A 24,844-nucleotide genomic window follows, 5' to 3' on the forward strand; every position below is an offset into this window, starting at 1 on the left:
TTTAATGCATTGTGATGTTCATTATGCACATTTTGGTCCCATTTAGAGAAAAACAGGTGATTAAAAAGGAAAGTATGCATTAGAGTGTGGCAACATTGTCATTTACAATGTTCCCTGCTTCTTATCCATATTCATACTTTGCTTGTGTGCATTCATCTCCAAATGCCCAACTCAACACTTCAATGCTTGATACAAAACCCGTCCAAAACAGCGTCCACGTTAATGCAGTTTATGGTTACTCTACAACACTACCTACAAACAATATCGAATGACAAAAGTACCAGCAGTCAAAGCAGGTGGTGTGAGGCAGTGAATTGCAAACTACCCACCATCAGAGTTGCCACAGTCATCCAAATGTTAGTCCCACCACAGGTGAGCTCCTTGCAGTCACTCTGCATCACACTTACCTGAACTTCTCTTTATGATCCAAATATTACTAAAAACCTGCAGCCACCTGCAGCTCTCCACAAAGGCCTCAGGTACTAATGTTTTATTAACATAGCCATAAATATTGAAAAGACACTCACTAATGAAGCTGCGTAGAAAAGTTCCAGAGACAATTTACAGCAGCAAGGAGTACGGGGGCCTTGATTATGTCACCCTTCTTTCTCTTTCGTTGTCCTTCATCTTATTTCCCACACCATGGCTGGAATGCCCCTGCAGCTCACCCTCCACCCACCCACACACACACACACACACACACACACACACACACACACACACACACACACACACACACACTTACCCCTCAGCAGCCTCCATCTTCTTCCCCAATCTATGTTTTTCTTGTTCAATGAAATCAATGGATTGGAGGGGCTTGACAATCTGCCACACCCCTTGCAAATATTAATCATAAACCACAGGCTCTGAGTATAATGAGGCTTGTTTCTAATGACAACAGGCGTGATGAATGTGTCTGTGGCTCGGCGTTGCATTACAATATAGCCAGTCAGGAGTGCGTGCACGTGTGTGCATGTAGTAAGAAGGTTGGGCGAGAGTGTGGCTGTTGGGGGATGAGGTATCACAGCTTTTCCCCCATGTAGCATGACATTTCGATGGCAGAGAGCCCACGGCAAGCCAGCTCTCTGTGGCATTTCCAACAGCTGTTTATGCACACATACACACAAGCTAAATGTTCACTGGGCATTTTATAAACACGAGTGCTAGTATGTAGAATGCACGAGAGCAAGCATTCACACATTCATTTTACTATAGGCCTATTTTACTATAGCCCTATTACTATTACTACTATTACTATTACTATATGCCATTTGAAGTATAGGTGAGGGCAAAAAAGAAATCAGTAATTTTCACATTGGATGTACACAAGTCACAGGGGTTCAAGCAGGGAAACACACTATCTATAGTAGCTGACAAGAAATTAAAAAATAAAGTATGTATATAGTGAATTCTATTTTGCCACCAACGCTATTTCACAATGTGGGTAATTTGGGTTTTTGTCTACCTAGTATGACACACGCCCACATCCACTAAATGTAATTTTCTCAGTCTCTCACTGCAGAAGAATGTTTTTGAGGTTCTGATTCCAAATTTTTTTAACTTCCTCCTGAAAAATGATTAGATTTAGTTTTTAATGTTCGCAAGTAAGAAAGGCTGGCTCCAATTTTTATTTTATTTTTTTTACAATTTCCAGCTTAACAGCATTAAAAAGCTTACAGCTTGGTACACACATGGTTTTGTTTTCTATGGATGAGTTTTCCCTTCATGTCATCTACACCGTGGGTGATTTTTTGTTTTTCATAACGCATCCATTTGGATACTGTAAAGCGGACATAGCTTGCGCCATTGCTCCAAAAGCTGCCAAACAGAACAAATAATATGACTTGCTGTGCAATACAGGCTGTCGAAAAAAAGGCTGCGCTACAGTCTTGGTGAATGACACTATTAGTTCTTTATTAGTTTGTTAGTTACTACACTAACAGGCAGATGTGTGTGTTGGTGTGCATCACTCATACACTGGAAGGTGTTTACTAACCAAGCTTACTTACACAACCAGGCAGCATTGCATCCTCTGCAGAGATGGGCAGCAATGCGTTACAAGTATTACAGTAACGCATTACAAGTAACGTGTTACTGTAATCCGATTACTTTTTCAAGTAATGAGAAAAAAGGGATTACTATTGCAAAAAAGGTAATTAGATTACTGTTACTTTCCCGTAAGCACGCTGCGTTACTGCGTTACTAAAACCGTGATTCTTTGCGAGCAGTGTTGGGACTAACGCGTTATTAAGTAACGCGTTACAGTAACTACGTTATTATTGTGGTAACGAGCACGGTAACTAGTTATTATGCCAAAATCAGGAACGCGTTACTCGTTACTGGGATTTTAGATAGGGTCGTTACTCGTTACTTCGTGTGGTGGCTATCGCGGAGTTTCCACAGATTCAGTAACATTAGCAAGTGGTGGAGGCAGCAGGTGGATGAAGGAAAAGGGACGCAGAAGGAAAAGAGACCCGAGGCGGCCGCCGGTCCAAGTGTGAACTGAACTTCAGGTAAGAAGTTATGACCTGCAGTCTCTCTGGGTCAGATATGAACCAAGTTTAGGTGGAGTTTATTTTTGTTATTCTGACTTTTTCTGTACTGCGTGCTAGCTAGCATGACAGAGTTTCTATACAGCTGGGTGGTGCTATGAAGTTAATGATGTTGAACTTTATTTTGTTCATAAGTTATTAGAGTTGCCAACCGTCCCGCCTGGTATTCAGAGGAAATATTACGCGTTTCTTATTGAGGTGAAAAGGAACAGTTTGTGCCGTAATTCAGCTACAATGAAAAAGGCACAAAGCTGGAGTTATTCTGTGTCTTTGCTGCACAGCTGCCTCTTCTTCTCTCATTCTCCCCCCTCCCTCTCCCGTTTCTACTTCAATCATGAAAACTGATCAATGATCAGCTGATCGGCTTTTCTCTCTTGTTTGTTTATCGCTCACTTTGCGCCAGAAAGAGGAAACCAGCGGAGGTCGCGTTAAACAACAGCAGCACGTTTAAGCTTGATCAGCTGTTGTTAGAATTTATTTAATATTAATTTCTAGTATCAGCTGATGTTTGCTGGAGCCACAGCTGTAAAGCTGCTGGTCATGATATCAGTTTTGTTATCTGGTGAGAGGGAAACATGAAGATGAAACCAGGAGATGTCCTTACTGAATCATAAGAGCTGTGATGGAGAAACAGGTTTACCTTTTAGGTGACATGAATGAGTTGAAGGGAAGTTATGAACTGTTTCTGAGAGACAAATAACACCAGGATCCCTTTCTATGTAGCTGACAGCTGGTAACTGTGCAGGTGCGGATCTAGCAAAGTGTTGCCAGGGGGGCCAGGTAGGGCATTAACAGGGAAAGGGGGGCACAAAGAAATACTTTTCTTTCTTATTCTCATTTAAAATGTCTAGCTTTTAAAAAATAATTATCTGAATCTTACAACAAACGATTGATAGATTGATACATATATACCATCAGAACAGTGTACATCACTGTCACAACAGTGTTTATTTTCATTCAAAGGCTTTATGATTTTTCCTATAATGGTGCCCGGGACGATTTTCTGTCCCAGTCCAGCCCTGTATGCAGCTCATCTGCAGTCTGGTGTTACCTACATCTTCCTATTCAGAAGGCAGAATTTCCGAGTTCTGAGTACAATCGAAAGCACCACGACTGCAGTTTTTGTGTTGGATGTAAAAAGCGAGGATAGAATGGCTAGGATAGAATCAGGCGTGGGCTTTCTCTCGTGGAAATGTGCACATTATTTTTTTCCTTTCTATTGGTAGGTGGCACAGTGCACTGTGGCAAGTAAGCAAGCTAGAAGACTGGCAAAGTTATGGAAGAAACACATTAACAAGAGAATTCTGAGTAAAACCAAAGTTACTTTCCCTAGTAACTAGTTACTTTGAAAGTAACGAGTAACTTGAAGTAACTGAGTTACTTTTGAGAGAAGTGACTAGTAATGTAACTAAGTTACTATTTTAAAGTAACTTACCCAACACTGTTTGCGAGTGACTCATGACAGTGACGTAAGCGAGTGCCACGTTCGTTGCAACAGCTGCGTGCAGATCAACAATGGATAATATAACGAGTGCGGAGGAGAGTATGACCGTGCAGCGTTTAAAGCGTGGAAGTACTGACCTTACTTTGAGTTTGTTTCCGTAAAAAGTGACAAAAACATTAGCGTCCGCTGTTCACTGCGTGGGAAGAAAACTTCTTTTTACAGCGAAAAAACCCCTAAACTTCCGAGCAGAGCAAGCACCGACAGTACGCCGCCACGGGAATGTCAAACTCCCAGATCCTTCCACTGACCACTACGACACACCTGCACCAGGGCAAACCTCCGCCTATGCCACTCCTGCTATACAGGTGAAAATAGAGCAACAGGACCGCTGAGTCTTTGATTTTATTTATTTTCTGCTGTGGTTTACGTGCATTTATTTGAAAGAGTGAATGTAAACACAAAAAACTATTTTATTTTATGTGCTGGAATGTGCAGAAAATAGGTTTAAATGTTAAACAAATTTCTTCCAGTCAGAGAATGTTGCATATAATTTAATGTTTGCTTCATGCGTAAAGTTAAAAGATTAAAACTAATAAAACTAGTTTCAAAAAGAGGCTTTTTCTTTTGATTACATTTTATATGATGGATTATGCAGAAAAAATAGAATTGGGCTGAAAGATCTATTGCTTTGTTACGGTTGTTATATTCATCTTTTATATACAGTTAACAGATGTAGCTTAATTTATAAATAAGCTCAGTGCTGAAAAACTCTTACCTTTTTATTTCCTAATAATCCGTAATACCACTTTGTGGCTACCACTTGGGATAGCAATAAACAGCATGACCTGTTGACTAAATTTATTTGACAGTTCCTACTTTGCCCAAGTACTGGAGACCCCAAAATTAATACTGATGTGATATGCATAACAGTTTAATTTAAGAGACTTCGCCTGCATTTGATGTGCAGGAGCATATCTAAAGGAATAGTCACATCTCAGATGGGAGGCTATTGTGAAAATAACATTTATTATCCAGATTTTGCTCAGAATTAACAAAATTATGTGCCGATTTCAAATTTAAACTGGCTATCAGCACAAAAGTCCTTGTGTGCTACCAAAAAATTTTAAATATAGGAAAATTAGATCAAAAGTATTTTTCTGTTGTGTGTGTGTGTGCAATTTCTGTGAACCAACTCGCTGGCTGATTTACGGAATTCAGAAAACAACATATTTAAAAGATAATGGATATTGTCATTTTGAGGATTACAAAATGCAAACAAATACCGAGCTGTGTGTGTTATATCTATGACTGCTCCATTAATCGGCCAGGTACCATTCTCTTGTTAGAAGCCAAAATGAGTTTGAGAGCAGCTCTATTGATTTCAATAGAAGTGCTTACACTGGCATCGGTATAGCTGTACATTTTTGATATCTCCTTTAGAAGCCCCCCACCCCCCACCCCACCCCTCTGCCTCCAATTCCCTTCTCTCTCTCTTTCTCTCTCCTCCACTTTCTTCCACCCCCACCTCCTCCTTTATCCTTCCAAGATGCTCATGCGAGGCTGCAGCAGTACAACCACAGATTTACGCATCCCAGTTTGAACATGGAACAACAACATGGAAAAAAAAACCCCCCACTCACCTCACTTATTAAACGTCAATTAAAATGAGTAAAGATCGAAGGGTGGAGAGCGGTTAGCCTCTGAAATGTATAGCTATTGGCTAAGATAAGCAATGGGGCTCTTAATCTGTTGGCGTTCAGGGTTTGTAGTGGTACATATGTGCTGAGGCCTAATCAGATCAGGTATCGATTGGTCTTCATAGAGGAGGAAGCTTAATGCTCTCCCTGCTCCTCTGCGATATGTCTCACTCATATGAAGGAAGGTAGAGAAGCTCAAAGGCAGAGGGAGGAACAGACCAACGGTTATGGTACTGCAATAAGGGTTACAGGTCAAGGTTATACTTACAGAAAGCCACTGAGAATCAGTGTCTCATTTCTGATCAGAGCAAATGGTCACATTCATGCTGAGAGGGGAATCATTTGATGGGCAGGACAAATGCACAACCACAACTCCAATCCTGATTGGGACAAACAAGTCCCAAGAGGTGCAGCTGTCAAGACGATTTCTGGGGCAAAAGAGTCGTCCATATTGTAAGTGACACATTGTTCACTAAGTGGAAAGTTAATCTAAACTGCATCTCCACAGGGTCCCCATGTAGCAAAGATGGCAGCTTCATCATCGCCTGGTCTACCAGCTGCCCTCCCCATGACCAGTCTCCGCTCTCTGTCCACAAATCCCATTTCATGCCAGCCTCGCTTCTAAAAAGGCAAAACAAAAGCCTGATCAGCACAGCTGCGGCTTTAGGACATTGTGCCAACAATCATCGTGAAATCGGTGGAACAGAGCAAAGTAAAACTCTGCAGCAACCAAGAGTACTGAGCACTGCACTCTGCAGCTTTAAACAATATGGGCTTCTTAGGTGTGGAAACTTGTGGCTACTACTTCCTAAAAGTAAACAATGACACCTGCATTATTTAGCTGGTAGGTGTTGAAAGAAAGTGAAAAGAAGCATGAATCAGAAACTGATGCTGTTCTAATGCACCCATCCACTGACAGATCCATGCATCAACCTTCTAAGTATTATTCAGTTCAGGGTTGTGGAGTAGCACTGTAAGCAAAGGCATCCAGTGTTTCCCAGAGTCTCCTTGTGGTTGGACATGCCAAACACTTGAAGCACCTCAACAAGCCCAAATTACACTTTCCACATCCACATAGGCCTGAAGAGGAACAAGCAAAGTGTTTTGCAAATCCCTCAAGTGCGTAAACGATTAGTCGAATAAGCAATTCAATTGAAGGGAAATTAATCAGCAACTAAATTTGCTAAGCTTTTGCTGGCTCTAGCTTCTCAATTCTAAATTGTGGCTTTCATTCTGTGACTTATTTACATAAAAATGAATATCTCTGGGCTATGGACTGTTGGTTGAATAAAACAAACTGAAAACTGTTATGGGATTTTTGCTGTTATGTGATCTTTTAAAGACCAAACAGTGCATTGATTAAATGTAGACATTATCAGCTGAGTATGGATAAGGGTCATTAGTTGCAGGCCTACATCTATCAGTGCATTAAATCTGACTACATCCAGTATAAGCGCTCAAAAATGCAGTGCAGCATTGCTGCAAAGAATTAAAGATCTTTCACAGGATATGCAAAAAGTGATATATTCAGAAATGGCGTCATTGTTGAGAAAATGTACCTAAAGTTGCAAACTCACAGTGGAAATAAAGTCCTGTGGATGAAAGTTACGATGAACACATTCCACACGTTGCCAGTGCTTGTTGATGTGTTTGTTAATGTGTGAGTGGGTGGTAATACATGGGTGTATCAGTATGAATGTGTGCAAATGATTTGACTCCCCTTATTTCCCAGGATGCAGAGTTTTACATGCCCACACACACACACACACACACACACACACACACACACACACACACACACACACACACAGAAAGAGGAGTGCCCCGGGCCCAGCTGTACTAATGAAGAAGCCTGTAAGCAGCTACCTTCATTACATTCAATCCTCTGGACAGTGTCAGCAATTACATTGCAGCTTCCCACTGTCAGAGCTCACACATGTATGTACACACACACACACACACACACACACACACACACACACACACACACACACACACACACACACACACACACACACACACACACACACACACACACACACTACAGCTGGATACTTCTTCTCCAGACTAATTGAGGTTGATGCAGGGAGGAGTTCCTGTTCCTCTTCTTCTTTAGTAGTGGGTATTTGGCTCAGGCTTGGCTCTTTAAAACCCAAACCTCTCAATGCAAACTTAGATCTACCACCACATCACCATACCCCCTGTGACGACTCACTCTACCAGCCTCTCTGTATGGTGGAGCAGAAGGGAAGCCTGGAGGCAAAGGGGGAAGCGTCCTAATAGAGTGCTCCACTTGCCATATTTTACACATCTCATCACTTATCCCACTGAGACACATACATCTACATGTCACTGTGGGGGCAACTGAAGAGGGAAGATCCTTAAGGATCAGAGAGTTTTTGGGACTGGTGTGATTGTGTGTATAATTCTGTGTTTAAATAAAATCCATTCATCCATCCATCCAGCTTTTTGTGTGTGGGGGGTGGAGCCTATCAAATCAATCAATCCCACTATTGCTGATGAAGATATCCATATAAATAATCATAAAGTACACCACTTTGACAAAAAGACTAAGGTAATCTCTTCACAACTAACTGTAAAAAAATATTCAGTTAACTTTGATATATGACAAAGAACAGCATTAAATCTTCATACTTGAGGAGCAGGATCCAATAAGTGCTGCTTCACTTGCTGTTAGTGGTATAATTGTTATGAATGGTGCATTTGGGGTACCTCCATGTTGTTGTTTTGAAGCCACAGGTGACAATTGACAATACCAGAAGGTGGAGTGCCAAGTTATCAGCTATATAGTATAATATGAGCGTATGGGTGCACTGCACAGACACATACGCCTGCTAATTTGTGCTAAGAAGAATTGAAATTAGCTGGGATAGCTGTCAGCTATGACAGAAAATGCTATCATCCATCCATTTTCTTCCTCTTATCCAGTTCATGGATCAGTTTATGGTGGGGCTCGAGCCAATCACAGCTGTCACAGAGCAAGAGACAGGGTACAGCCCGGACAGGCTGCTACTCTGATACAAGGCTAGATAGCAAGATACACAACGATTCAGTTCTAAGGACTTAGAATTACCAGTTAACCCAAAATGCATCTTTGCATGCATTTTACATGGGAGGAAGCCAAGGTCCCTGAAGGTAACTTACACAGGCACATGGAGAACATATTAATTTCAAACAGAAAGGCCCCATCCAGCGAGTTGATTTGAACCTTCTTGCTGTCAGGCAACCCACTACACCACTGCATGTTTAGCAAATTATATGTAGACATGGGTCTCAGAAAATCTATACTTGATTCAGGTGTTTTAGTCAATTACAGAACCATTTCCAACCTTCTCAAAAAAATTGTTGAAAATCAAATATGTGATCCTTAGCAGAGGAATAGTTTAATAATAACAAGAAATCCAGCCAGGATTTACAGCACAGAAATTAAGTTACACTAGTGACTTACTAGTTTACTAGCTTGACTTTTAGACTGACTGGTTAGTCATGGAGTCCCCCAAGGCTCTGTTCTAGGTCCCATACTACACATTACACATGGTTGTTTCGAGCCATATTATTTAAAAACACTGCATACATTTCCATTTGAATGCAGATGCCACTCAGTTATATTTATCTGTGAAACAAGGTTACACAAATCCTTTAAATAAACTATCACCATGTCTTAAAGAACTATAAGGGCTAGATGGCATGTAATTCTCTACTGTGATATGCATACAAAATTATTGCATTTGCACATATAATTCTCAAAATCATGTTTGTCTTGCCAGATAGTTACTCTAGAAGGCATTTCCTGGCCTCCAGTCTCATTTACCTTGCACATTAAACACATTTCCATGAACCCAAAGGGTCACTAGAGAAGCTGCAGTTTTTGACCCCCTATGTTTTGGTTTCATTTATCCTCTCTGCAGCTAAAGTACATATAGATTAAACTTAAACAAAAGAAGCTTGTGTTTTTTTTTAAATGTCCCCAAATGGCTGAAGACTGCTACAACATGTAGATGTGCTTATGCAAATCTCAGTAGCAACAGTGCAGCACCACACTGGAATTAGTGAATGTCTGTTTTTCTATTGCATTAGGCAGAATTTCAAGGTAAGCCACAAGTATTGATAATTATTTATCTCTCGAAATCTGCTGCCAATGTAAGAAAAGACAAAACAAGTAAAAATAAGAGGGCTAATGTAACAAAACTGAAGAAACTGAGTGAGACACTCCCTGACTCACATCTTTAAATGTCCAGTGTCACGTGCCAAAACTGAAAAATCACCAGTCATGCCTGTTGCAAGACCATAAATGATGCAAAAGGGCAACAAAGCCGTCAAGCCTTGTCAATCAAATTGACTTTTGTGTTCATGTGTTGAAATTTTATGGCTATGATGTGTGTGAGTATGCGGGCGCGTGGGTGTCTCTTAACATTTGATTCCTAGGTGCCATGATCTGAAAGGATTTTGTGGTAGAAACGGAAAAGGCATGACACTGAATAATGGAGGAGGAGAATAGGAGAACACCTTGACCACACACACACTGGGACGAGGCCGGCCATCAAACACACCTTGTTAGGGGAAGCTGGCCTCCTCCATTATTCACAGGCACATGCTCCCCTCATACTGCTTTGCCGGGGAAGATGGAGTGAGCCGAATGTAGACAGACAGCAAAGGGAAAAAAATGATAAAGGTGGACATAGAAAGAGAGGTGAGGAGACAGGGACAAATATAGTAGGTGAGAAAAAGGGGGAACGGTCTGGGATAAATGTGTTATAAGAGTAGAAAACGTAGGGTGAATGTGTTATATTTATCTCTGAAATCCTCAGACTTTCTTCAAACTCAATGTCAGTCATCACTGATTCAGAATCGATTTGTGAAACTGACGCAAACATACATGTGCAAGCAAGACAGTGACTTAAATTATCGCTGTCAATTATGAATGCAATTGCAGCATTGTCTCCATAGCGACACCAAACACTGCAGGGGAAAACCTTCATAATGGGGACCACCAAACATGATGGTTAGTGAGAATACATTTTCAAAAGAAGAAAAAGAAACAAAACAATAACAACAACCCCCCCAGTGTGGCACCTTTGCATTTGTTGTTTCTAAAATAGAAGCAATTCAGATGACGGAGGTTCCCAGAAGCATGTGTCACACACATCAATCAGCACGTCTCACCTCGACATGGCTGGTCTTGTGGCCTCGGGAAGGACGGATAATGGTGGGAGAGAAGAGGTCTGAAGAAGTGACGAGCCAATGGATAAGCTGGCGGAAAGTCAAGAAGCAGTGGAAGGGCCATTGCCAAGGGTGACAGCCAGAAGTCACACAGCACCACAGCACTTCCCAGAGGTCCTTTTCCTCCTTCTTGACTCGTGTTTTTGTTCTTATGAATGGCTGATGTTGTGTGCTGCTGACTGATGCTTTCTAACCTCTTTTATTTGCATGTCTGAATGAACATTAAAGGGCTTGTGGTTTTCAATCGTGCACACCTTTTGGGAGAAAAATATTACCGTTTTGAAAAATTATTTTTTCACTTGTCATAACTTTGCTTTGACTTACTCTGTTTTGCCTCCTGTGTTTCATTCCTCATCCCTCTTCAAACTGCACCCCACTCTCCTGCTCTGTTTGGCAAACAATAACAAAATGTCGAAATACTGGAAACCTGAGTGATGTTGACATAAATGAAGTTCCCCGTCTCTTCTTGCAGGGAAGCAAATTTAATAGCTGCTGCACTACATAGAAGATCTCAGAAGCCCCCCTCTCAGCGCATTACTCCTGTCACTGATGGTGGTCCGGGGGTGGGGGTGGGGGCATTTTGTTACATGGCTCATGCAGCATGTCTTGCATTTTGCCATTAAAGTTATTTAGCTGATAAGTATATTGGAAAATTTTAGAAATGAAATGTTTGCATGAAAAGGGGAACTACCTAAGAGTATCTCCTAGAAGTCTTTCACTCCTTATATTGTTGCTGCACAACGGAAGTGGCTAAAACTTATGCAGCAGCTATGAGATTCGTCTACACTTCCCCTGTTTTGCTTACACTGCAGGTATTGCCAATTTGGGAAAATAATTGCGAGAGGAGATAACATGTCTTCGTTTTCCTGAAGCCTTCATTACTTGCTGTGTTAAGTAGACACATATCTTTGGCCAAACGGAATGTGATCACATTTCAGTAATTCCTGTGCATCTTTATGAGATTGACAGATACGCAAACATACTGTGCAGGCTCGCTTTCATGGATGTCTGACTTGGACAAAATGCTTTCCTGGGTCTTCATATATTCATTATACTAGAGTTCAAGGAGTTGCAGTGTACACATAACTCTACAGCACTCGGCCCATGATTTGCTCTTGGTTAACATCAATTGTCTTAAATCAAAAGTATTTCCAAAAAGTGGATGATGATCAGCTTCTAGCGACAAGTCTTTGCACTCTGCTTTGCTAGACATTTAATTTTTGTTTCCACAGTCTGTTATCTGTTGTATAGCTTACGCTTAATGTAGTCTTACTCATCCAGACTAGGGAACACTTTTGCTTGGCATTTTACGGTTGGCGCGTGCATTTTCTGTATACGTCAGTCATATTCACTTATCTGTGCAAAGCCAAAATTTTCATCAAGATTAAAATTCAATTAATTGTGCAGTCCTAACTTATACCTTTCCATGCCCCAAATTCTAACACTGCTTCTGCACTAAAAATCTGCACTCTCCAAGCCAAAATTTAATTGGTGCCATTTATATATTGTCTCTGATCTTGGTTGTAGTGTGCCTTTGAATGAATTTGTCTGCCATGACATGACATAAAAAAGGCTGATAATAATACAGTTTCTGCTGACGTTACCTACGATCAATAAAAAAAATCCAGGAAATTATCCTCCGGTCTTATCACCAAAATTAACATGCATTGAGCCCCAGAAAATCAGAAAATTAAACCAATATGGTAACAATAGATTCAAGTATTATAACAGACATAGTGATTTGTGTGTGCATCCAACCAGAAAACACCAGCAGTGTATATCAAGCAGGTAGTGGGCAGCTCAGACAGTAACAGACACCAAATGTAAGCAAGGTGTTTACTGTGAGGATCTCAGCATAATTGATGTGTCCAGCAGCCGGCATTTTGAGGGACAAATCTGATTTCATCATGATTATGTCAGACATATTTCAAATCTGTACAACACATCTAAATTATATCCAGGTTCTAGCTACAGTATGTTTAGTGTCAGTGGGGGAGGACGCTCTCTGGCTGAAGAACTACTAGATCGCATTAGGAAAAGGAGTTGAGCTGCTATTTAAATTAAAGAAACAGAATATTTACGTCCAGATGAACAGAATCAACTTTTGGAGAATATTTATGGATCTTTTGGGCCAACTGAAATGTTGTATTGCATTGAAGCAGACACCAGGTGAGACAATCCAGAAACCAAAGCATTTGTTTCAAGAAAATGAGGCCCTACCTATAGACTATTAGCATTGTTACCCTAGCCCCTGCTCTCAACAAGGAGCTCCCTGTCTCATCAGCACCCAGTCAGTCTGCAACAAATCTTAGATACAGGCGATCTGACCTTGTCCTCAGAGTAAAACATGGTGGAAGCATATGTTTCAGACGCCTGTTAGATCAGGAATGATAAAGTCGCATGGTGGCATCTCAGCACATGGAGGCCACTGATGCTTTTCCCCTTCGTTCTTTTTCCATCATCGTTTATCTTTTGCTTCCTCCAGCCCTAATTAACAGCTCAAGCCAAGACAGAGGATCCAGCATTAAGAGTAACTCATCAGTTAAAACCACCACTCTATCTTTTATCTCCATCTCTATCTCCATCACTCAGCAGCTTCTCTCCTCGCACAGGTCATCGCAGAAGACGGACCTGAGCAAAGGAGGGGGGCACCCCTTGCTGTCTGTAGACAGCCCAGAAGTGTCCTTCATCTCAAAAGTTTAGCGTTCTTGGAAACATATAAACATATAATACATATAATAAACAATTATTTAACAATAACTTTGCTTCTGATCATTTTAAAGGGCATGGGATATATCTCCTGATGGTAAATGGGTTATTTATTTTACTGTTGTTGTTGTTGTTTTTTTGTTTTGTTTTTTACAACAATTAACCTTATTTGTTCTCTTGCTCCAAAGGTCAAATTACATTGTTGTCAAAGTGCAAAACTTCTCTTGGAAAAGAAGACAGAAAAAGTAGAGTAATTGCAGTACTTACTCTGTACTTTGATCCAAGCCATTTCAGGTGAAATAGGTGAAAAATATTTAAATATACACAAATTTTTGTACTGAGAACAAAAACCAATAGATCTTAAATTACATAAATGCAGTAGTGACTCTTACACTGCACTGAAGTAAAACAAATGGTAAATAACTTCTTCAAAAGTTCAATAGCAAAAACACTGGGCTCGATTCCTCCATTCTCATTTATGATTTCCCTGCCTTTGACCATGAGAAGCAACAACATAGCATGATGGTGCCACCACATTTTTCTGGAAAAGTCTGCACTAAACAGGAGATGAGGAATGCCTGTCAAGAGTGGCTTTCCTCTAAATACTCCTTCATAAAATTGATGGAGTGCTCCTGAGATGGTTGGATTTTAGGCCAGGTGCTTCTCTTACCTCTGCAGAGGACATCAATCCTGGAACTCAGTGGCCATGAGATTTGTGGTGACCTCCCAGAGAAAAGACACCGGCCTGAGCAAAGGAGTTCAGTCTCGGTTGTGCTCAGTTACTCAGTTTAGCTGGACAGCTGCAGTCCCAGTGGTCCCAAACTTCTTGCTATTGAGGCCACTGAGTGAGCACTCAGACGTTTCGAAGTGGATTTTAGACTTTTGCTCACTGCTACATATTTCATAGACACTCAGAGAGTTCCTTTGACTTCATGGCTTGTTTTTGTCCTGATGTACAGTATAATTGTGGCACCTTATAGAAAGGGGCGTGCCTTTAAAAATTACATTTAATTAATTACGTTTGCCACAGCTGAGCTCCAATCAAGGTCTAGAGTCATCTCAAGGGCAATCATAGGCAATATGCACCTGACTCTCAAGTGTCATGACAATGAGTCTGAATACTTTTGTAAAACAGAGTTTTCAGTTTATTTTTTGTCACTGGTGCAAAAAGTTTGAATTGTTTTTAATTGGTTTAAACGAAATGCGAATACTTACTAAAGCAACTGTATGCAAATGTCTATCATATTGATAATAATAACATAATAATTTCAGTCAAGAGAGCTGGTAATAGCTCATGACCTTATGATGCCTTTTTAGAAATTTGTAGCTAAGAACTAATTGTAATAAATTTTATCAGGTACACCTGTTCACCTGTTCTTTTATGGAAATAGCTAATCAGCCAATCAGGTGGAAGCAGCTCATTGATTTAGGCATGTAGACATGGTCAAGACAACCTGCTGAAGTTCAAACTGAACATCAGACCGGAGTAGAAGGGTGATTTAAGTGACTTTGAATGTGGCATCATCAGAAATAGCTGATCTGTTGGGATTTTCCCACACAACACTCTTCGAGGTTTACCAAACACCTTCTGTAAAGGAGAAAATATCTAGTGAGCGATAGCTCTCAGGGTTGATCGTCGAGTCAGAGGAGAATGGCTTCAAGTTGGTAGGAAGGCAAAGCAGCTCAAATAAACACTTGCTGGAACCAAGAGATGAAGATGAGTATTTCTGAATGTGCAACACACTGAACTTTGAAGCAGATGGGCTACAGCAGCAGCAGACCACACTGGGTTGGTCAGCTAAGAACAAGGACCTAAATCATGAGGCTATGATTCACAAAACTGGACAACAGAAGACTGGAGAAATGTTGCCTTGTCTCGATCTCTGTAGTCATATTCAGATGTTAGAGTCAGAATTTGGTATAAAGAACATGAAAGCATGGCGCCATTCAACCTTGTCACAACAATTCAAACTGGTGGTGGTGGCATAATGCTGTTGTTTCTGATCACGTCCCTTTATGCAAACACTGTGATCACCATCTTCGTGATGTCTCCTTCCAGCAGGATAATACATCATGTCACAAAGCTCAAAAAATCTCTATGAGTTCTATGCACTCAAATGGCTCCCACAGTCGGCAGAGCACCTTTGGGATGTGGTGGAACAGGAGAGTGACATGCATGTGTTGGCAAGAAAACATCACACAGATGCCATAGAGATATCCTGTCAGTCAGGATAGTCTTTCCTGTTTATCATCAATCATTTCAAGTTAAGTGCTTCGACTAAAAAGCTCCATTCATCTATGTTCTTAACTGCCTAGGGTCACAAGTGGTGGGATAATACCTATGCCAACCCACACTGCGCAAGAGGAGAGGTACACCATGTACAGGTAGCCAGACTATCACAAAGCTAACAATTCCAAATCCTTCATTCTAAAAATACCAAGCACAAATGTCCTTTTCTTGTCTAAACTGCTTATCACGTCAAATGAATGACAGACTGTAGCACTGCTTTATGCCTAGAGGGAGTGGGAACCAACCAACTCTCCTACACCTACGCGTTTAGTCTGGGAATGGCTTTCCAGGCAGCTCCGACGGAGCTCTTCTCTGGAGAGTTGACAAGAGCCTACATAAGCGGAGGAGACCCCGCCAATACAGTCTGCCTCTTGTTCTAACTCGCAATTCCAACTGAAGACTATTTAGAGTAAGGGAGAATCATTTCCATGGGCTATGAAAGCAGAGACAGAGAAAGAGAGAAAGCCAGAGAGAGTGAGGGGTGTGTGCAATGGAGAGGAGAGGACAGGAGAGTAGAGGGGAGTCACCCCCCTCCCGGCCCAGCACACCCTGCAATCCCCACTACTAGATGCTGAAAATAATTCCTTTGCAGTGAAGACTTAATTCTCATTCTGTGTTCGTGTCCCTGATCCCGTATTGTCTATTCTGGTCATGTGGTCTGCCTGCCTTACTGCTGTCCGCTGTGACAGCTGTGTGTGTATGTGTATTTGATGCAGAGAGCGAGCGAGTGAGAGAGAGAGAGAGAGAGAGAGAACGAGTGAGAAAAGGGTCAGTCTGTGTATTACCTACTGCTACAGTATGAGCTGCACCCATACAAAAGACAAATCCTTGTCTGACCACATGCAAATAAAGGGCTCAGATAGATGTAGAGTCCAAAGAGGAACCATTAAGGTGCATGCCTGCGTTTTAACAACGGCACCACTTTGCCTTCCATGCCTATGGGATTGTAACATGATGAACATTTCCAGTTTGACAGCCTGCTGGAAGCCTACGCATCAGTGATGATGCAGGCAACAACCACCAAAGTCTAAATAAATAAAAAGAAATCCCTCAGATTTGGCTCAGAGATGATCTAAAAATACTGGAATCAGATGAGAAATAAGCAGCAGGAACAAGTATATGCTCATTTTTTTTTCTCCCGATTTAGCGCTTCTGTTCCAAGTGTATCCCTCTCAGACTAGCATATTGTTGAACAGATGCCCACATATCATTGCAAGGGATCACTCCAGTAACAGCTCATAGATGATTCAACCGTACGCAGACACAAAGAGTAGGGTCAAAACAGGAAAAAGGAGGAATAAAATCATGCTAGTGGGTAGACACACGCCTGGGGCTCACTGATTCCCATTCAAACCACGTATCTTTATATCACCAGAGAACCGACTGTTAACATTTATTTTGTGTTTTTGTTATCCTGTCATGATGTCAGCTTTGTCAGGATATTACGTTTGCCTGTCTAAGCGTCAGCGAAGTGGAAAATGGGAAGGAATGATAATAATCTTGTGATGCTAATGGGATCAATGACAGGCTGGTGGCCACGAGGGAGTTAGCAATGACTTTTTTGAGCTTGCTTTGTAGTGTAGTTGTGCATTTTTTGCCATTGCCTATGGATAACTGGCCAAATGAAGAAAACACGACACTACAACAGCTACAATGAGTTTGAGAACATCTTCCAGATTGAAAGATTGTACTGCTGTTAACTGTACAGACAACCAGAAAAGTGTGTAAACAGTTATTTGCTTCTTTCAGTACATAGTGCTGTTATTAAAAAGCAAAGAGTTTAACTGAAAAGGATGCAAATTTCGAATTAAATCTGTCTTATATCACATTTTTTTCATATAAAAATAGGCTAAACTACATATCCCATATCACTTATCCATCCAGTACTGCCACGCACTGTCATTTTACATCCTTCCTTAGTGACAATCGGTGTCCATTGTGGATAGGTTGCCAGTCAAACACAGATCACACACCTTTACACCTACGGGCCGATTAGGTTAACCTAACCTTCATCTCATCAGACTGTGGGAGGAAGCCTGAGCACCTGCTGAAAATCCACAGGCTAGAGGAGAACATGCACACTCTGCAAGAAGCCAAAACCTTTCTTTAAGATCCTATTTCATTTAACATTTGCAGACAACACTGATCAGTCTCCTGGCTCTTGTTTGTTTAATGCTTGAAGCCATAAGGTAATCCCACAATGGCTTCCCACCAGCAAAAAAAATGTCCATTTGCTTGTTTGCAACAAAGCAACAGCCCCTGGGGGATGAAAAATAAAACCAACACGTATGTGCCAAAAACATTGCAGTTCCTGGAATCGCCACTTGGCTCCAAAACCAAGTCAATCCCCATAGATTCCAATATTAAAATGGCTTTAGAGCATAAAATATGCCTACATGACTAGTTTACAGCCTGGTATAAAAATGGATTTGGTATCTATTGATAAATTCTCCCTTATTTAATGTTAATTTCATTAGGCCGTAAATAAGAAACAGCTTCTGATTGCAGCTGTAGCCGATATCTGTTTGCCGAATGACTGAGCTGAACCTCTCAACCATGTTTGCGGTGTTGTTGTCTTTAGTTCATTTCTACTATTTCATTAGTAACTTAGCATTGCTGCCCTTCACCTCCCCTAATTCAGACATGGAACTGGAACTCTAGGCCATACTGGGAGTGCTGCTGCTGCACTTAATGAAAGATGAATTACAGGGCTTGCAGTTAATTGTAAAAACAGACCATGCAGAACATGTGTTCCTTGTTTTGGTTTGCCAACATTTTTATTTATATGTTATTTAACACTAATTATCAGGTATCTGTGTGATTCAATCCTACAATTTATGGATGCAGTTTGCCAACCTCCCTGTAGCTTGCCAATTAATGCAGCAATAATAATGACCATATTGTCTAAATGCCGTCACTGTTGGCTCTAAAAAAAAAGCCCAAGATGGGAATGGCCACAATGCCAAAAACTGCACTTTGCTTTGTTGAGTCATAAATAGACACTAAGAGGAAATTGCTCCATTATTTGGCACACACCCGTGTTGTTTGGTGACACCCGATAGCATTTTGGTCAAGGTACGCTGGCAAGCTGCTCCACCTCTTGCTGACTTGACTCCTGTTACTCTTGAGAGCCTCTTTAGCACCTAAGTTGTTAAGGTGAGTTTGGGATAAACTCCAGAGATTAAATTACGTGGAAAAGCTGATTAAATAGTTATTATCCCATCTGCAGCCAGACAAGTACACACACAAGAAGGTACACTTACATCTCCGCAATCCCGTGAGCCTGCACACTTGCACACGAGCAAAATACATTAAGGCTGAAGGGAACTAATGCAAAATTTTTGTGGTTGAAATTTTTGGGGCACTGTTCAATAAGCAGGGGAAATACATATATGTTCAAAAAATAATTACTTTACTCTCCTACTTCTTTTTTCTGTTGTTCTGTCTCATTTTTAGGACAGCATGTTGGGTCTTTAACTCAGCAATAAAATGCAGACTTCATATGATTAAAAAAAAAAAGACCACCATCCTTTCCAAATGAATGCTTCATTCATTCATTCTGATGAGATTCACAGAATTAGTTCTACTTAAGAGAGGAATGGAGAGCGTGATCTAAATGTGGTTGTTTTGGGAAGCTTGCCTGCTGTCAGTTCATGTCTTTCTGATAGACATGTAAGTTTGGAGAGATGCCCACATGTCCCTGAGCCTCTCTGAGTTCTTAAAACCAAGGAAGATAGAAAAAGAGAAAAAAATATATGTGTGGGGTGGGGAGGTAGAGACAAGACCGAGAAAGGGGTACAAGGAGATCGGAGAGGGAAAAACATGTGCTGACTGTCGCACAGTGGAGCTTTCCTGCCTCGGCTCTTCGTCGGAAGCTTGGTGGTTAGGTTGTGTCCAAGTCTCTTTGAGGAAAGGCTAGCGTTAACCCACACACAACATCCACCATCAATGGAGTTTTCAGTGGGCTGCGAATCAAGCCACACATCCAAGAGCATCCGTGGCGTTTGCACGGGGCGCTGCCGTGTAATAATACTGTATGGTCCCACACATACGTGCCAGCTTTGCACAGATTAAAAGCCACTGAATGCCTTTTGCTGCTCTCTCTCTCTCTTTCTCACTCAGTCTCTCTCTTACACGCTCTCTCAGTGTGCGTGATCATGGGAGGTATGCATACAGAGGCTATATTTGGGGCTGGGGGGATTTGGAAGCTGTGTTTCCCAGCCAGAGCTTGGTATTACTACACAAAGATGAAGAGCAAAGCGGAGTCACATGCAAATGCACATACTGTGCATGCAAAGGACACACACATACACACACAATTCAGACAAAAACTGGAGCGAACCTGGACCTCAGAAGGCAAGATGTCATAGAATAGTCAAAATTTTTGCCATATTTTTATACAAAGTACATTTTGTAAATGCATAATATACATCATGCCAAGTCAGACCACTAATTTAGCAAGAAATATATGACATGTGAGTGCTTGAATGGAGCACGCAAATGCATATGCAACAAACAAGAACACACTCACAGGAAGTGAGTGCGTAGATGAGTGCTCAGACCCTGAGGCAGGCCCAGGGTGGGAGGCATAGGACAATTAAAATTCACGGTAAAGTGGAAGAAACACAGACAGTTCGAAAGTAGCCACTGAGCAATCATGCATAAAAATACACAACCACACAAGCACTTACATACAGGTAGACGCAAAAAAATAAAACAAGCACACACAAAGGTTGAGCTCAGCGTGAGAAGCTTTCATCCACTCCTAACAAAGCTCATATTTTCAATGTGATATCTTTGACAAGTGACAGCATGTTCACCCCAATTATCCAGTTTTCTACCTCCCTCTCCTCACAAATAAACCCCACCTCTTCCTCAAACGTTCAACAAAATACATACATTACCTCCCCCCCCTCTCTCTCTTTCTCTCTAATACACACACACACACTTGGAGATGCCAGCTCACCTCTCCTGCACTGTGTCCAGGGTCTAAACAGAGATGTCCCCTGGGCTCTGTCACCTGTCTAAAGAGATGTGGGGCTAAGTGATGGAGGAGGATGAGCCAAGGTCTCATCTGCTCCCTGGTGACTGAATGCAGGAGTGGACGGGTGACCTTTGACCCTGGCAGAAAAGGAGATTGAGCAACGCTCCAGACTCCATTAGCATTCTGCTCACACACACGGCCCATACCATAGCAGACTCGGAATGAACACTGTCGATGTAGAAGACTGAGGCTTAGCAACAAGGTTCTGAGTTGTAAGAGAGATTCAGTCAACCTGAATGCTTTGCTTCTTTCTGGCATCACAGCAGGGGAGTTTTTTTTTTTTTTTGCTGTCAAAATACATCATCTCTCAGTAAATTCCCCAAAAGGAGAAAAAAAACCCACCCAAAACAAAACACGCAGAGGTTATTGTAGTAATCCTAGCATGATTAGAGTCTTAAAAGACCAGGGGTCAGGTACAACATGGGAACTTAATGCCATTGTGCACCATTTCCTGCAGGATTTTCCCCTCACGCCTTTGATGCTTTGTTTCACCTGACAGTGCGAGCCTTCCTTTTCCATATGCACACACAAATACATCAAAAAGACAAATAAGCTGTCGGTTGTGTCTCTGTGCGTCTCAACATCGGCATATGTATGCGGGAATTGTCAACACTGCACAGCAAGATCAAACTGGCAATCTGTCAGTTTGCTGGGGATACAGTTGGGGATTTAAGTGACTGATGACACACACAGAAATTAACAGACTCTAATGTGGCGTGGGCCTTAATGTCAGTTTAAAAAAAATGAAAAAGGGATGAGTATCCTTTGACCTCCAGTTGGTGATGAACATAAGCCACCTAACAGCCACCAACATAATCAGAATCCACAAGAAAAGCTTACTTCCAATTTTAATGCCAAATCCTCATCAGCCGATGACTATTTCTCTTTGGAACTCCCCATCATACAGCCCAAAAACGATGATGTAGATAAGAAGAGAAATCAAAGTGGCTTGGGATGCGTTTATCCTCCGCTACATTCCCGGCTGTATCTACCTCATGCAGTATTTACTGTGGTAGGGTCAGTACCGCACTGATTTGTGAGTGACGCTTGGATTTCAGCACCACGGACAGCGCGTTGCCTCTTTCCTCCAGCGCTAGGAGAGGAGGGAGAGGAGGAGGAGGGATGGAGATGGAGACGAGTGGTTGTGGTGGTGGTGTTGTTGTTGGTGATGGAGGGGGTTTCCCTGGCAGATTTCAGCAGAGGGTCTACACAGTCATTCCTCCATCGCTGCAAACCGCCTACTACCTCCTCCGTACTGGATTTCCATACGGAGGAATACCATATGTGTGTGAGAGAGATCACGGCTTTTCATGAAATATTGATCGATCCAGCCTCATGGACACGGAGAGGAAGAGAGAGGGAAAGGGAGGGGGTGAGGGGGGAAGGTTGGAGGGGGGGTGGAGGGGGGGTATTCCTTTGCACAGCCTTTATCATGCTCCCACTACCAGCACCGATATCGTCTCCATCCCTCCCTCCCTCGCTCCATATCACTAAAAAAAGCAAATCTGTTTCATTTACTTTCCGATCATGACCACAACTGCTGATTTTCGCCTCGCCTTATGCTTTACCGATTTGAAACATGACAAAGCAGCAGTCTAACACACACACACGCGCGCGTGACAGATATGGGTAAAATGAAGGCCGGCGGCGACCAGATCCAACACCATCCGCCGTCTCATAGCCTCACATCGCATCTAAACGCAGAACGTTTCCAGTGTTGGTAAGCGAGAGACGCGCCGTCATCGCTCTGCGTTCAGAGGAATGTCGGGATTCACCGGTGTGTTCAGCCCTACCAAACCGAGCCAGAGCTGTTATCATACAGCCCAAACTTCTCGGTCGGCAATGTCATTCACAAAATAACCCCCAGTGAGCCGTCTAACACTCATTTCACTGAATTTCTCACATCAGCCACTGCTCTAAATAGGCCAAAGATGCGCTCATCATCATCACCACCACATCCACCTTCAGCAACTGTCGTGAGCAGCACTTAAAAAAAAATGCTGTGGTCAGTTGGGTGTCCGTAATGCAACATAGAGGCTGAGCATCTTCAGTATCGACACAACACACGGTCAGCTGTAATTCTCAGCTTTGACAAGCAGATAGGGGCATGAATTATTCAATGCACAAACTGAGCGCTTCTTCTTCTTCAGCATCAGCAGCAGGGAAAACGGCTCGACAAGAAATCTACACACGCCAATGCAGAGCCCACATTTACCACATTAGCACTGGTTGTCATGCATACCGGTAAGAGAGGAGAGAGGGGGGAAAAAACCCCAAGACCCGGCTTTAAATCAGCGTCGCCTTCAAGAGGCTGAAAAAAAAAAATCAGCGAGAGACTCAGAGCCGCCGCCGCCAAGCAAAGCCAGCCGACACGTATGAAGAACCGGGCCGGCAGCCGGCGGAAATGAATTCACAGAAACATGAGCGAAAGATGAAACGGGCGGTGGACATTTCTGCGTTTACCTGTCAAGACTCCGACCCGGATTTGGTGGTCGTGGTTCGTTAAAATCATCCCGTCTGACGCCATGTTCAGCAGCGCTGTCGCCCGCACCGAGAACTCACGGCAGGGCCCAGAGCCGATCGCATCGAACTTAGTCGGGAGAGGGAGGGGAGGAGGAGGAAGAGGAGGAGGAGGAAGCTCTGGAGGAGGGCTGGGATACAGCAATAAATAAATAAATAAATAAATAAATAGACGAGAGGAGTAGAACGCCGAGCGATCATCGGGACACCTACAGATAAGCGGGCAGGATGCGGGGGCCGTTTAAACCGCACACATCACTCTGCTGGCCGCCAGCCACGGTTGTAGTGTGGATCCTAGATTATTTCTTATGGAGACCATTATTTTCTGAGAAGGCTTTTAGGGAGACTGATTAACAGTAGTTACGTCTGCAGACGTCACTCAGTTTATATGTCATGCATCCTTCGGAGCTAGGAAGGCTTCATGGACCCTAAAACGTGATTAATAACAGCATCCTTTCTACGATCTGAAAACCCAATTAAGCCCCTTCCTCCGTCCAGCTCTTCCTTTTTAAGATGCCACCTGCTTTATTAGATTAAAGGGGGGCCCTCAAACAGCAAGGTCAACACTCTAGAGATGTTGCGGCTGTGTCTCAATGCAAAGGCTTAAGAGGAGATCACAGTCTGACCTGTAAAAATGCAACTACATCCCCGGGCAAAAAAGCACCGCTGCTATTTATGGACTGGCCTCATGCTTCCATGGTGTATTATTCTCATTGGGGGGGGGGGGGGGGGGAATCTATCATAATTCATCAGCACAGGTATATGAGCACACTAAAGGAGGAAGAAATGAGACAGCTCCTCTAGGTTTTTTATCAGTGTTGCCATATTCCTGTCCAATGACCCAACCAAGTGCATGGCACAGTTTCCACTCTTTTCTTACTCATCTGTTACACAGCGAAGCATCAGGGGTGCTCTGACAAGGACATGAAACAAGACATTCAAGGGCTTATTGAACGCCTTCCTGATCTTCCCTGGAAGTTTGATGTCCTGTTGTGCACTGTTGCCTTGCACTGCATACCTCAGTTGGATACCAGTTACATAACCTGTCCGAGCTAAATGCTCCCGGTCCTGTTTTTTCTCTCTTTAAATTCACATTTATTAAGGCCATGGAATACATACCACGCATCTTCATGTACTTTTTCTTTAAAAAACAAGAAAACAAAAAAAAACAATGCACACAGTCAAAAACCTTACATATACAATATACAAATAAAATGGGTGCAATCATTTTATTATTACTGACAGACAAATTCAAAACTATTTACCCCAAAATGCAAAGCACTGGAAATAGTCTTCTTTGAAATGAATACATCAAAGAGGTGGTACGATTTACAGAAGGGTGATGAG

General features: G+C 42.2%; 1 protein-coding gene across 8 annotated transcripts in view; it reads right to left on the reverse strand.

The window, feature by feature from the left end:
• Positions 1-23,569, reverse strand: part of gphnb (gephyrin b) — a 110,374-nt gene extending 86,805 nt beyond the window's left edge. For all 8 annotated transcript variants that reach the window (XM_086264567.1, XM_086264566.1, XM_086264564.1 and 5 more), the window contains exon 1: positions 23,441-23,569. In XM_086264567.1, coding sequence (XP_086120693.1) covers positions 23,441-23,504 — 64 coding nt within the window. In that variant the 5' untranslated portion in view covers positions 23,505-23,569. The remainder of the gene's footprint in view (positions 1-23,440) is intronic.
• Positions 23,570-24,844: the final 1,275 nt, after the last annotated feature.

Source organism: Aulonocara sp. 'chitande type north' Nkhata Bay, linkage group LG15, assembly GCF_057382095.1.
Source record: "Aulonocara sp. 'chitande type north' Nkhata Bay isolate Kocher_YH1m ecotype deep benthic linkage group LG15, A_spYH_male_GT1.1, whole genome shotgun sequence".
NCBI classification, from domain to species: Eukaryota; Metazoa; Chordata; class Actinopteri; order Cichliformes; family Cichlidae; genus Aulonocara; species Aulonocara sp. 'chitande type north' Nkhata Bay.